Source organism: Callithrix jacchus, chromosome 3 (assembly GCF_049354715.1).
Source record: "Callithrix jacchus isolate 240 chromosome 3, calJac240_pri, whole genome shotgun sequence".
In the NCBI taxonomy this organism is placed as follows: domain Eukaryota; kingdom Metazoa; phylum Chordata; class Mammalia; order Primates; family Cebidae; genus Callithrix; species Callithrix jacchus.
The window spans coordinates 80,196,991-80,211,547 of NC_133504.1; the positions used below are offsets into that span (position 1 = coordinate 80,196,991).

The window sequence follows — 14,557 nt, forward strand, 5'->3', positions numbered from 1 at the left end:
GAAAAAGGAAAGAAAGCTTAATTGTTCTTTTTTAGGGTCAAGAGATAATTTTAATGTAGCCCTGAATGTCTTTTTTCCCTTAATAGTAAAATATTATTTAACATGTATAAACAAATATGTGCATTGTTCACTTTGATGTGTAATTTTTTCTTAGGTCAAAATCTGCCTATTTGTATAAGTAACGTTGGGAGGCCTGAATTTACACAAGTAATTTTTATAATTAATTAGTGTCTCACAAAATGATCATAGTCATATTGTTTATGACTATAATGAATTCTATATTTAAAATTACAATTGGTCTCATAAAGATAAATATTTATTGAGTAAGGTCTTGACAATCCCCTCAAGGCACTGTTCTTGTGTTTGACTGGTTCCTAAGGACTGCTATCAACAAGTTTGATTTTTTTATTTTTAATTTCTTGGTGCCCTAATTTTTGGGTCTCTACTCCTCCATGTTTTAGTTCAGAGCCAAGAACTGAGAAACAACTAGGAAAACCAACAAAGACTACAGAGAATCCTCAAAAAATGTACTTCAATGAGGAATCCTTCAAGATATGGTGAATTCTTGCAGTGGAAAAGTATGTAGGTACTTTCCTTAGCTCAGGAAACACTTTCCACAACAAACGTTAATATGCAATATTTTGACTGTTATAGGAAATGCAGGTGCACTGTCCATCAATCAGATAACTTTCTCAACATCGTAAAAGTAATGACACAATTTGGTTTGCATCTATTATCAGTGCATGGGATGCTGAGCAACAATTATAAAAGGCAGTTGGGCAGTCAAAATATATACTCCATGCTTTATTCTTTAAATCCTGTGGCAATTTTTCATCTAAAATGTGTATTATAAACTTCAAATCTTAAGTCTATCAGCAATGACTGTAATCTCTGCAGACACTGAAGAAACAGGAAAACTGCTCTGCATTGAAGGATAGATTTGAAGACTGACGTGAAATTTGTATTGAGAAAGATATTAGCGTTAGGAAGAAGCTGTTTTTGAAATGTAAATTTTATCAAAATTATATATGCAAAACCTACACAAATGACATATGAGGTTTATCTGTTATAATGAAGAAATTCGGTTTTGAGATTTATAGCCAGAAGACCTTTCTACGAACTAATATTTCTCTCCAACTGCCAGTCTTTCAAAATACTGGCTAGAAGATGTCTTTGCAACCATTATTACTATTATTATTATTGCCAATAGCGGAACTATTTTTAATATGCTATATTGCTGACCTAGTAAATATTTCCAGGTATAATTGATTTACAATAAGAGGCAATACAGCCCAATAGTGAAAAGCACGCGCTCGGGAGCCAGACTAGTTTTAAATCTTTGCTCTAACATTTACTAGGGATGTGATCTTGGCCATATTGTTCAAACTCCCCGTGCCTCAGTGTTTTGTCTCTTGAAAAGGGGTGGAGGAGGAGAGATTATCACAGTATCTACCTAACTGGATGTTTCTGGAAAGTTAAATTCACAAATATAAATAAAATGCTTAGCACAACAACTGACAAGTAGCACTGAGAGTTTGCTGTTACTATTATGCTTTCGTTGTTATAATTAACGATCTGAAGAATAACCAGAGCTCTATAGGTGTATATCATGATTACTAATGAAGATGCTACTGAAAAAAGAATTCAGGAGCATCTTGGCGGTGGCAGCGAGTTTGAAGAAGCGATGATCTACCTTGAAGATCAATGCTCGCAACCCCCGGCCTGGCGCCGGGTAGGGGCGCCGCGCTCGATTTCCTTCCCTGCCTCCGCGGTCCCCCTGGTGCGCATGCTCAGCTCCGCTCGGCCCTCGCCTTTGATTTATTATTTTCTGGGAGGCCGCAGCGACCCCGGACTGACTTCGGAATGGGAAGTGGAGGCCCCGGAGCTGCTACCGTGGCGGCGCCGCTGTAAGGAGCAGCCAGGGGGAGGCGGCTGCGGCTCGCCGGTGAGTATCCGGGAAGCGCCACCATGGGGCTCCGTAAGAAGGGCACCAGGAACCCCCCCGTTCTGAGTCAGGAATTCATCCTGCAGAATCATGCGGACATCGTCTCCTGCGTGGGGATGTTCTTCCTGCTGGGGCTTGTGTTCGAGGGAACAGCAGAAGCATCCATCGTGTTTCTCACTCTTCAGCACAGTGTTGCCGTCCCTGCAGCAGAGGAACAAGCCACGGGATCAAAGTCCCTTTATTATTATGGTGTCAAAGATTTGGCCACGGTTTTCTTCTACATGCTGGTGGCAATCATTATTCATGCCACAATTCAGGAGTATGTGTTGGATAAAATTAACAGGAGAATGCAGTTCACCAAAGCGAAACAAAACAAGTTTAACGAATCTGGTCAGTTTAGTGTGTTCTACTTTTTTTCTTGTATTTGGGGCACATTCATTTTAATCTCTGAAAACTGCCTGTCAGACCCAACTCTCATATGGAGGGCTCATCCCCATAGCATGATGACATTTCAAATGAAGTTTTTCTACATATCCCAGTTGGCTTACTGGTTTCATGCTTTTCCTGAACTCTACTTTCAGAAAACCAAAAAACAAGACATCCCTCGTCAAGTTGTCTACATTGGTCTTCACCTCTTTCACATTACTGGAGCTTATCTCTTGTACTTGAATCATTTGGGACTTCTTCTTTTGGTACTGCATTATTTTGTTGAATTACTTTCCCATATGTGCGGTCTGTTTTACTTTAGTGATGAAAAGTACCAGAAAGGCATATCTCTGTGGGCCATCGTGTTTATCTTGGGTAGACTTGTGACTTTAATTGTTTCTGTAGTCACTGTTGGGTTTCACCTAGCTGGATCGCAGAATCAGAATCCTGATGCCATTACTGGAAATGTAAATGTGTTGGCAGCTAAAATTGCTGTTCTGTCATCTAGTTGCACTATCCAAGCCTACATAACATGGAACTTAATTACTCTCTGGCTTCAGCGGTGGATAGAAGATTCTAATATTCAGGTCTCATGTATGAAGAAGAAACGGTCAAGGTCTTCTAAAAAAAGAACAGAAAATGGAGTGGGAGTGGAAACTTCGAATAGAGTAGACTGTCCACCAAAGAGGAAAGAGAAATCTTCATAATATTTGCAAGCTCATTGATTAATGACTGCAAAGGAATCTGCTCTGAGATTTCTTTCTGCACTAGAGATTTTTCTGTTTTTGAGAATAGTTAGTGCTTTTTGATTTTTGCTCTCGAACTGTTTCATGTATTTTTTAAAGATATTTGAGGGGAGGGAGATTATTATGAATGGGAAAAAAAAGATTTTGGTTGAGACTAAAATACACATCATCAAAATAATGTTAAAATAGTTTCGGGGACCGCCACTATAATTTATTTTGATTTTTAACCTTTCAACATTTTCCTAATGATTTGCAGAGATAACCACACAATTTTGCATATCAGTGATACTATTTCTTACTCCCACCAATCTTCCATAATACCAACAAGGTGACCTGTACTAGCAAGGTTATGTGTTTAATGTTTGCTTTGGGGTAAAATAAACGTACTAAAAAGGTGGAAATCAAGTCAGTATTCTCTAATTGTTAGAATTTATTTTTTAAGAATTTACAACTCAGTCAAGATAGGTACAATCACCAAAAAAATAATGTTCTTCATTTTACAAGTAGTAATTATTAGTGCCACATCTCCATTTTGAAAAATAGAGTACTAATGGGTAACACATACGGAGGTTTATTACCATATATATTGCATCAAAATATCGTTCATTAACATAAAAATATTGCTGAAGAGTTAAACTTATTCCTGTCCATTCCACTTGTAAATGGGAATTAATGAAATTAAATATTACTTTAAAAAGAAATTGGACTTAGTTTTTTTATATTTCTTTGTTAAAAATGATTCTTAATGAGGCCTTCTAAGATCAGTAACTATAGCAGCTTAGAAAAATATTGTTGGTTTACCATGTTGAAAGGTAATACTTGGCATGCCTATAAAAATAATGTCAGCTAATTACATTTGGAAAACATGAAAATTAGATAGTCACATGAAAGTCTTTTGAAAAATAAGTTATTTATTTTGTTTTCATTTTTAGTTGGGAAACATTTATTTAAGACATATTTTGAAGATTTTTTTTACACACATACATATGTATAATGTATCTTTGCAGAAGCCAGTAGAAACAATAAGAATTAGTGGGTATTTATACTTACTGTCTTTCAATCCTTATTTCAGTTTTATTTCCATGGTATGTCTATGTACTTTTTCAATAAGAAAAATTATACTTTACAATATGCTAGGGAAAGGCCATGTATTTCCTATTCCTTTATAGTTTCCTTTATAATTTCCTATTCCTTTATAGTTTCCCCTACTGTATCTCTTATCTCTAAATACTTTATCGCCAACCCTCTATTTGGTTTGTTTTATGTAATTCAACTCTCTCAAACATGGAGGGCCCTCACAATTAAGTTTAACATACTTTTATTACAGATAACAGAAGAGCCACTCTTGGCAAAACATTCTTTTCTGTCTGCTTTCAGAAGCAAATATCAAAGAAACATTTCATCCTTTCTTAGTAGTATCCATCATCTTACCTATTTTTCTTCAATTACTGAACAATATTGGTAGCACATGTTGTGAGGTCCAAAGTAAAGCAACTGTTATACAACTATTTTTGGGGGGGGTGTTGGTGTCATTTCCTTTTTTTTTTTTACTTTTATTTTTATTTTTTATTGCATTTTAGGTTTTGGGGTACATGTGCAGAGCATGCAATACAGTTGCATAGGTACACACATGGCAGTGTGTTTTGTTTGCTTCCTCCCCTTCACCCACATTTGGCATTTCTCCCCAGGCTATCCCTCCCCACCTCCCCCTCCCATGGCCCTCCCCTTTTCCCCCCAATAGACCCCAGTGTTTAGTACTCCCCTCTCTATGTCCATGTTCTCATTTTTCATCACCCGCCTATGAGTGAGAATATGCGGTGTTTCATTTTCTGTTCTTGTGTCAGTTTGCTGAGAATGATGTTCTCCAGATTCATCCATGTCCCTACAAAGGACACAAACTCATCGTTTCTGATTGCTGCATAATATTCCATGGTGTATATGTGCCACATTTTCCCAATCCAGTCTATCATCAATGGGCATTTGGGTTGATTCCAGGTCTTTGCTATTGTAAACAGTGCTGCAATGAACATCCGTGTGCATGTGTCCTTATAGTAGAACGATTTATAGTCCTTTGGATATATACCCAGTAATGGGATGGCTGGGTCAAATGGAATTTCTATTTCTAAGGCCTTGAGGAATCGCCACAGCATCTTCCACAATGGTTGAACTAATTTACACTCCCACCAACAGTGTAAAAGTGTTCCTTTTTCTCCACATCCTCTCCAGCATCTGTTGTCTCCAGATTTTTTAATGATCGCCATTCTAACTGGCGTGAGATGGTATCTCAGTGTAGTTTTGATTTGCATCTCTCTGATGACCAGTGACGATGAGCATTTTTTCATATGATTGTTGGCCTCATATATGTCTTCTTTCGTAAAGTGTCTGTTCATATCCTTTGCCCACTTTTGAATGGGCTTGTTTGTTTTCTTCCTGTAAATCTGTTTGAGTTCTTTGTAAATTCTGGATATCAGCCCTTTGGCAGATGGGTAAACTGCAAAGATTTTTTCCCATCTGTTGGTTGCCAATTCACTCTAGAGACTGTTTCTTTTGCCGTGCAGAAGCTGTGGAGTTTGATTAGGTCCCATTTGTCTATTTTGGCTTTTGTTGCCAATGCTTTTGGTGTTTTGTTCATGAAGTCCTTGCCTACTCCTATCTCCTGGATGGTTTTGCCTAGATTTCCTTCTAGGGTTTTTATGGTGCCAGGTCTTATGTTTAAGTCTTTAATCCATCTGGAGTTAATTTTGGTGTAAGGTGTCAGGAAGGGGTCCAGTTTCTGCTTTCTGCACATGGCTAGCCAGTTTTCCCAGCACCATTTGTTGAACAGGGAATCCTTTCCCCATTGCTTGTTTTTGTCAGGTTTATCAAAGCTTGTATGGTTGTAGATATGTTGTGTTGCCTCTGATGCCTCTGTTCTGTTCCATTGGTCTATACTCTGTTTTGGTACCAGTACCATGCTGCTTTGATTACTGTAGCCTTGTAGTATAGTTTGAAATCCAGTAGTGTGATGCCCCCTGCTGTGTTCTTTTTGCTTAGAATTGACTTGGCTATGCGGGCTCTCTTTTGGTTTCATATGAAGTTCTTGGTGGTCTTTTCCAGTTCTGTGAAGAAAGTCAATGGTAGCTTGATGGGTATAGCATTGATTCTGTAAATTACTTTGGGCAGTATAGCCATTTTTATGATATTAATTCTTCCTAACCATGAACATGGAATGTTTCTCCATCTGTTTGTGACCTCTCTGATTTCATTGAGCAGTGGTTTGTAGTTTTCCTTGAAGAGGTCCCTTACGTTCCTTGTGAGTTGTATTCCAAGGTATTTTTTCTTTTTGTAGCAATTGTGAATGGCAGTTCATTCTTGATTTGGCTCTCTTTAAGTCTGTTATTGGTGTAGAGGAAGGCTTGTGATTTTTGCACATTGATTTTATATCCTGAGACTTTGATGAAGTTGCTTATCAGTTTCAGGAGATTTTGGGCTGAGGCGATGGGGTCTTCTAGGTATACTATCGTGTCGTCTGCAAATAGAGACAATTTGGCTTCCACCTTTCATATTTGAATACCCTTTATTTATTTTTCTTGCCTGATTGCTGTGGCTAGAACTTCCAGTACTATATTGAATAGGAGTGGTGACAGAGGGCATCCTTGTCTAGTGCCCGATTTCAAAGGGAATGCTTCCAGTTTTTGCCCATTAATTATGATATTGGCTGTTGGTTTGTCATAAATAGCTTTTATTACTTTGAGATACGTTCCATTGATACCGAGTTTATTGAGGGTTTTTAGCATAAAGCGCTGTTGAATTTTGTCAAATGCCTTCTCTGCATCAAGTGAGATGCAACTATTAAACAGAGATTTTTACCTTTTTGTATGACAGAGAGTTCTTTCTTTTAAACCATTCTAGCCCATTACCTGTAACCCCGCTCCTGGTAACAAAAGCCCAATATGTTGTATACTTCTTTGCAAATAAGTGCAGATCTGAGTGAAGCTGGAAAAATAAATTCCAGAAAAGTTATTATCTGACATGATTAATGGTGCCAAGAGTTAAATTTTGCTTGGCAATAAATGTGATTGGTATTTCCCTAGGATTTTACTTGGCTCTAGCCACTTAGCTTTACATTCTGCATGGCAGCAAATAACAAAATCTATTCTGTGTTTAACTTCTTCAACCCTGTGATGAACAGGAAGATAAAAAGCCTTATTTCTAAAATTCCCAGTACACTGGGAGTTAACTTTAGTAAAGTCATTTGATAAAGGAGGATACTGGGCTGATTGATGTAAGTTAGATTTCATCCTTCACCTGTGGAAGAAGGCAAAGCCCATTTTTTTGGGGTGTAAGACATGAGTTCACAAGAGGAAGGAAGGTTATTGAGAAGTGAAGAGGGAAAGATGCTGGCTACTTCTCAACTACTCATAATGGTATTCCTACTCAATAAATATTGTCAGAAAATCAATATGTGCCAAATAAATTATAAAAGCAACATTGCAAATGAAATTTAGCTCAATACAAATTAGGTATTTACAAAAATTTGTTCACAAAACATTCATGCTATGATAAATATCAGTGTGATAATTTGATCTGTGTTAAAGTAGACCACATGAAAACATAAATTTTCATTTTGATGTGAGCTATTAAAGCGGCATTAGTTAACCCTGTGGAAGCTCAAATAACTGATTAAGCACCCCCCTGCCCACAAAAACTGCAGAAATCCTAAAGCTATATCTAATATTTGTATATAAAGACTTTCTGATTTATTTGCTTAAAGGTTTATCAAGCTTGATACTTTAAATAAATCTACAAGTATAGGTTTTCCAGCATGGGGTCAAAGTATAGGTTTATTTTTAAAAAATGATTCTGCCCCATTTTAACTAACAGTGTACAACATTTGTTTTTAAACAAATAGTATCAATGGGTCATGCAACCTATGTATCTTTTAAGGAACAAAAAGTTTTAGGTCTCATTAATCTCTTACTGATAAGTATAACTATTCATTTATTTCAGTAAGAAAAAAATGAACTTACAAAATACTTTTTCATTTATCTTTCATCAATACTTGTTTATCTGGAGCAGAACCATGCATACCTAATACAGTATTAACTTGGAACAGATTCCAGAAGATTAGAGTTATTAATAATTTAAAGGTTGTTGAAGACATAAAATATTCTGATACTCTTTTAAGTTGGAAAAATAAAGATAAAGTTTAGGTTCTCACTCAATTAGACTAAGTGAGAATAATTTGTATAGAGTAACAAAATACTTTTTACCAATGCTTTATGCAGGATGTGTCATATTGGAACAGTTTGTTAGAGGAAGTTTTTGTGGAAAGCCATGCTTGAGAATGCAGCATATGGAATAGGCTAGTACTTGGGCCTTGGCACTGTGGCAGAGAATGCCCTTCATTGTGTGAGCAGACCTTTGTAATCTGGACACAATAGACAGTGTTGGTGAGTATACAGAGGTAATTACTTCTTACTAACATCAAACCATCTGACCAGATAATTGGGTAGCATTTAGTTAACAGTGTATCCTAGTTTTTAAAAACAAATAGTATGAGTGTGTCCTGCAACCTACATATCTTGTGAAGGACAAACAAATTTTAGGCTTCTTTACATTATGATAAATCTTGGTGGGATGATTTGGTCTGTGTCAAGATGGACCACATGGAAATAAATTTTCATTATGATTTGAGGCATTATTAAAGCAGGCATTTGCTAACTTTGTGAAAGCTCAAGTAACTGATTAACTACCGAAAACAGGTTAATCAGTTAAAAACTGGTAGGAATTTCTGTGGAAATAGAGAAAAAATTCACTTTCATCTTTTGATCAAATTTACCTTCTGTGAGAAACTACCCACTAACTAAGGCAGAGTGGTATCTGCTGATTACTCCAAATTATGTAGAAAAAAATAGTCATACATCTTTCATGCAAAAATTATACATTTCCAAAACATTGAATTGGAACTTCCTTATACAGTCATGGAACTGTCAAAAATTTTCTATCTAAATCCCTATTATCAAGTTCTTTTTAGGCCCTGCACCCATTCTGGCAGTTTTAAGTATTAAATAAATATGAAATAAACAAAACATTAAGAAATCTGCTCCTGAGGTTATTCATTTGGGTTTTCCTTTTTCCTGACAGGTGACCTTGCATTTTGTGTTGCAGCATTACGTCAGCTAAATTTCAATTTAAACTCTAAAAATATGTACATTAATGTGTAAACTGACCATTCCAGTAGACACTTATGAGAAAAAGACAGTGATAAAGGTTCACTTTAATTTAAAAATGAAAATGGTTAAATTAAATTCACAGTAATGATGTGTATATCTTATAGTCAGCTTAGAAGTGTCACTGTTAAGGGATGTGGTTACTCGATGAATCAGGAAAAATATCAATTTTAAACAAAAGGCAAGTTAACTCTGTAAATTAGATGTAAGAAAGGGCTCAATTTCAACACCACCAGCATCATTCACCAAATCAAATCATGTCAGCATTGCAGAATCACATGGCTTGAAGAAAGTTTGCAAAAATATAGATTATTTACTAGTGCCTACCTGGGATATCTCCTAAGCCATCACAAATCGAAAAATATTTACATCCCAAAATAAATGTAATATCTCATTCTCTTAATGCCCTTATTGCTTTAACTACATAAAAGCAGGTGTCTTCTGAACTCAATCTTCAAATAAAAAGAACCAATAAATATAAGGTTGTCAAAGTCTTTAACACAAATATTGAAATATAACTTGTAAGCTCTAAGACAGTTCTAAAAAGATGTTTTCATGGTCAGGCACGGTGGCTCACGCCTGTAATCCAAGCACTTTGGGAAGGTGAGGCAGGAGGATCATCAGGTTAGGAGTTCAAGAGTAGCCTGACCAACATGATGAAACCCCGTCTCTACTAAAAATACAAAAAAAAATTTAGCTGGGCTTGGTGCCACACCAAGGAGGCTGAAGCAGGAGAATTATTTGAATCTGGGAGGCAGAGGTTGCAGTGAGCCTAGATCGTGCCACTGCACTCCAGCCTAGGGGACAGAGCGAGACTCTGTCTAAAAAAAAAGTTTTCAGGTATTGTGATATAAATTCAGAAGAGGAAGGTAATAAGGTGATTACAAATAATGGCTAATAACAGAGGTTAAGGGCAAGCCTCTACTGTGGCCCTCAGAGCTAGGCAAACTTTGGAAGAGACTTCGACATTCTGTCTTGGATTATATACCATTAAGGTGACAAAGACACATATCTCAAAATCTGCTGTAAGGATTAATAATATATACAGATACCATGTCATAAAGTTTCTTTGTGCATGTGTGTTTATACAAACATGTTACTATATTTATATTTGTACCACAAATGTGTATATAGTCTTACTTAATATACAATTTAACATATTTATGTGTGTCTCTGTTGATGCATAAATATATATATCCACATATGTACACACACAGGTTTTCTCCTATATATTTGTTTAATTTTAATGGATTTTGTTTTTTAGTGTAATGTTAAGTTCACAGCAAAATGAAGTGCAAAATATAGAGCTCTAATACCTCACACATAGAGTGCTTTCCTCACTATCAACATTCCACCTCAGAATGGCACATTTATTGCAATTAGTGAGCCTATGTTTACCTGTCATTATCAACGAATGTCCATAATTTACACTAGGGTCTACATTTGTTGTACATTCTATGGAATTTCACAAATGTATAATGACATGTAACTACTTTTATCAGATCCTTGGAGGTCATTTGCCCTAAAAATCCTCTGTGCCTCATCTATTAATCTCTTCTTCCCCTGAAGATTTTCATGAATTGTACAAATGTATGGCATTGATTTTTCTGTCATATCCAGGTAGGAGGCAATAGAAAATTCAAGTATAGTGAATCTATTTTCCAGTATATGAATTTTCAAAGACTAAATAATGGATATTACATATATGAGTATAATTAAAATATACAGAAATTATCTTCTGAGTAACTAAACACTTATTTTAAAGAGTTATTAAATTCATAGTAACTACAGACTACTTTTCTTACATAATTACAGAAAAAACAATGACACCATATAAAAACTTTTGATATATATTAATTCCAAAGCAGGTGTTATACTTAACATATTTGATTATATGCCATTAAAGTGACAAAGGTATGTATCTTTGGTCTAGGTAAATCACAGTAAGAATAAAAATTAAATTCTGATGTTCAAAATTGAATTTCAGACTAAGTAAGCGAATTAAGCATTTATTTATGAAAATCAAAGAGCATCAACCATCACTTTAATTGTTTTGGATAGTAGACTATTATCCTCTTGGTGTCAGATAATCTATATTGTACATCATTGTATTCTCATTACCTTGCACAGTGTCTGTATATCTTAGTTTCTCAGAATTCATTAAACTCAATTGAAACAAGCAAAAAAAAAACTTAGAAAATCTTTCCTTTTTATTTTAAGTATTGACTTTCCTTAAATCTATCACCCTTTCCCATTTTAAGTAGTAATTGTTAATTTATTACTCATTTATCGCCTATCTCCTGTGTCCACTTCAGGGCTGAAGTCATGCCTCTTTAAATCACTAAGGTAAAAATAGCATGTAGCACAAGTCTAATCCAGTGAAAGCACTCAATAAAAAATGTGTCAACTGGTTATTTACTTTATAATTTGGGGGCAGACTATACTAGGTGTTTATTTAGAAATGGCTACATGTCATGTGTGGCATCCTAATGACATTTGTGCGTTTTCAATGTTTTGAAACTTGAGTCCTTTTTTAAGTTAAGAATTAAGTTAATAGGTCTTCTAAATATGAAGCTACTATTATAATCTTCATTGTATGAATCAGAATGCCATTTTGAACGTTACACATGAACTAAATATATACCAGTTGTTCCACATCCTTTATGGGCTTTTGTAATGCTGAAAAACACAGGGAAAAATGCTATTTGAAAGGTACAGAAAAGAATGAGAGAAGGACACACTTTTTGGTGGGAATGAAAATAGAGATTTTTTAAGTCAGTAATATCTGTCATGTCTTTTAGACATCCTAATATACACTTAGAGCTCAGGGGATGGTCAAAGCTAGGACATAAATTTGGGACTCATTAGCATAAATGCAATGTGTAAGTAGAGGCCTTGGAAAAGGTAATCTAAGGAGAGGGTATACATAGGGAGGAGAAGAAAGTCCACTTCTTAGCCTTGAAATATTTCTACATATAGAAATGAAGAAGTAAAGTAAGAGCCAACAAAGGTGATCTTAGTAATGGCTGATTTCATAGGAGAAAAACCAAAAGACTAAAGGCATATGGCCTCACAGAACCCACACCTACGTGACAGCTGGTGAGGTAGGCAAAACACAAAGGTAAACAGTGTGAAAGAACCCACAAGAAAAGTATATTAAGAGCATGAAGGTATAAATACTGCCCACTACTATTAAGAGTTCAAATTCCTTATGATTAGAAATTTTGAATGGCTGGACTTAAAAACAGGTAGGTCACTGGAGAGACTGTGAGGTCAGTTTCTGTGGAGTGACAGGGATGAAAGTCCTGTTGGAATGAATTGAGGGAAAAAATCAGAGACAAGGATATGCCATCAGGTATTATGAATACTTTCTCAACAAATGTCTCTGTGAAAATGTAGCTGAGAAAAGGAAAAGAATAATTAATTCTCTCATGTACTAAACAAAGTTAAGTGTAGATTTAAAGGAGTTAATTTTCTTGTTGTAACTGTTCTTGGGATGGAAGACATTAGAGAACATTTATATATTTTCATATTGAAAAAGAGATGAGATGACACAAAGGAGAGGGAGGATAACTGCAAGATCCAGGCCACATTGCATGAGCCCACTGATGAAACGAGTACAAGACATGGTTTCCTAATTTGAAAAAAGCATTTTTTAATTATACGAAATAAATCCTGAGTTGGAATATTTTCCCACAGCATTTGGAACATCTGCATACAATAGATATTTTAAGAACTTTTGTACAAAGAAATGATCCTAATATTATTGTTTTCCCCTCCATCTCTACTTTTCACAAAATTCCAATGCTATAGTAGGTTACAAAGGTGCCAGGTGTTCATTAGATCTTGAGAAAACAGGAGCTCTCAGCTTTTCTTTCTAATTGAAGTTTCTATCTTTCCACTCTAATTACCATTACCATGGGACTAAACAGAACTAATGACAATTCTGAAAATCTGATGATGTTTTCAATCAATTTAATTATTCATGCCAATAATGCTAATCTATAGAAAAATTTTCAAATGGATTTTAAGATTCTTTAATACTGCTTAAAATGTTAGACTTCACTACATTTTGAAGGTTGAAGTTTTAATATTACTGTGTGTTAACAAAAGGAAATATTTTATATTTTTTAAAATTTGAAAACTGATTGAATGTCACATCTTTATCTCATACATACACAATAGAATACTCAAATAAAACATCCCCAAATTTATGCTTAGCTGAGCTTCAAGTATCTACATTATGTCTGACAAAACCATGTGGATCGGTGGAGAGAAGGAGAAAGGGGTCTGAAAAAATCAGAACATCATGGTAAGGGAAGGCAATAGTACATCTCTGGGAAGGTTTCTTAGGTAACCAGTACCAGGGCATTCGGGTCACAAGGAAATACATATTTTTCCAACCCTGGTAATTATAAAACTCTATGTAAAGTGAAGGGACTGGACTACTAACCACTTCAACTCTGATATCTTTATAAAACAATATTCCATAAAGGCTGGGAGACATTTGATCACCTTTAAAAGTCTCCGCAGACAAAGCAAATTAATTTCATTTCCTCAAACACGTATTGATTGCTTAGTATATCCAAGACCTGGTGGCAAACTCGGGACACAGTGATAAGTAATATGGCAAGTAACAATTTGTAGTCCAATGGCCAGTGGCATTTACAATTTTGACTGTAAAGAGTCATAGTGCATTACCTAGAAGCTACTTAGCAGAGAGTCAAGTAACCTTGGAAAGACAAGTATGTTGATAGAACATTCATTGGCCTCTGTAAAAGGTCCAAAGAGAGTGCAAAGGTGAGCAGCTCTGGCACAAGTAATACACATCCTGACTTCATCAGATTCTTGACTAGCTGAAGAAAGCAGTTGATGTGCTCACCATTGCCACAATATGAGCCCCCAGCAGCCGTCAGGACAAGAGGGCAATGCTAAGGGCAGCAGAATAGGCAGAGTTTGCCAGCTACCCAGAGAAGATCATGGTCTGGGTGAAGGTGGTGGTAATGGCACAGCCCTCACTCAAAAGGAACACCAAGTGACATGGTATTGAAGTGAGAATGGTAGTGGGAAGAGCTTGCACCAACTTGGGAGTGCATGTAATATTGGACACTAGAGAGAGGAAAAAGCTTAAAAAAGTTGGTAACTCCTGAAGCTACACTTGAAGTTAAATCACTAATGAAATTCCTATGAGAGTAATGTGGTTGATGAGGCCTAGAGAAAACAATCCA

General features: G+C 35.8%; 1 protein-coding gene across 1 annotated transcript; it reads left to right on the forward strand.

The window, feature by feature from the left end:
• The first annotated feature begins 1,646 nt into the window (after positions 1-1,646).
• Positions 1,647-3,818, forward strand: TRAM1L1 (translocation associated membrane protein 1 like 1). Its single transcript, XM_035293060.2, has 2 exons — positions 1,647-1,945; positions 2,032-3,818. Exons 1-2 carry the CDS (start codon positions 1,685-1,687, stop codon positions 3,076-3,078), a joined length of 1,308 nt encoding a protein of 435 aa, XP_035148951.2. The 5' UTR covers positions 1,647-1,684; the 3' UTR covers positions 3,079-3,818.
• The last annotated feature ends 10,739 nt before the right edge of the window (positions 3,819-14,557 follow it).

Bases quoted from the DNA above. Each gene is read 5' to 3' on its own strand.
- TRAM1L1 (XM_035293060.2), top strand. From the start codon at position 1,685: ATGATCTACCTTGAAGATCAATGCTCGCAACCCCCGGCCTGGCGCCGG. The intron at 1,946-2,031 runs GTGAGTATCCGG...TTCATCCTGCAG, and splicing joins GAGGCGGCTGCGGCTCGCCG to AATCATGCGGACATCGTCTC.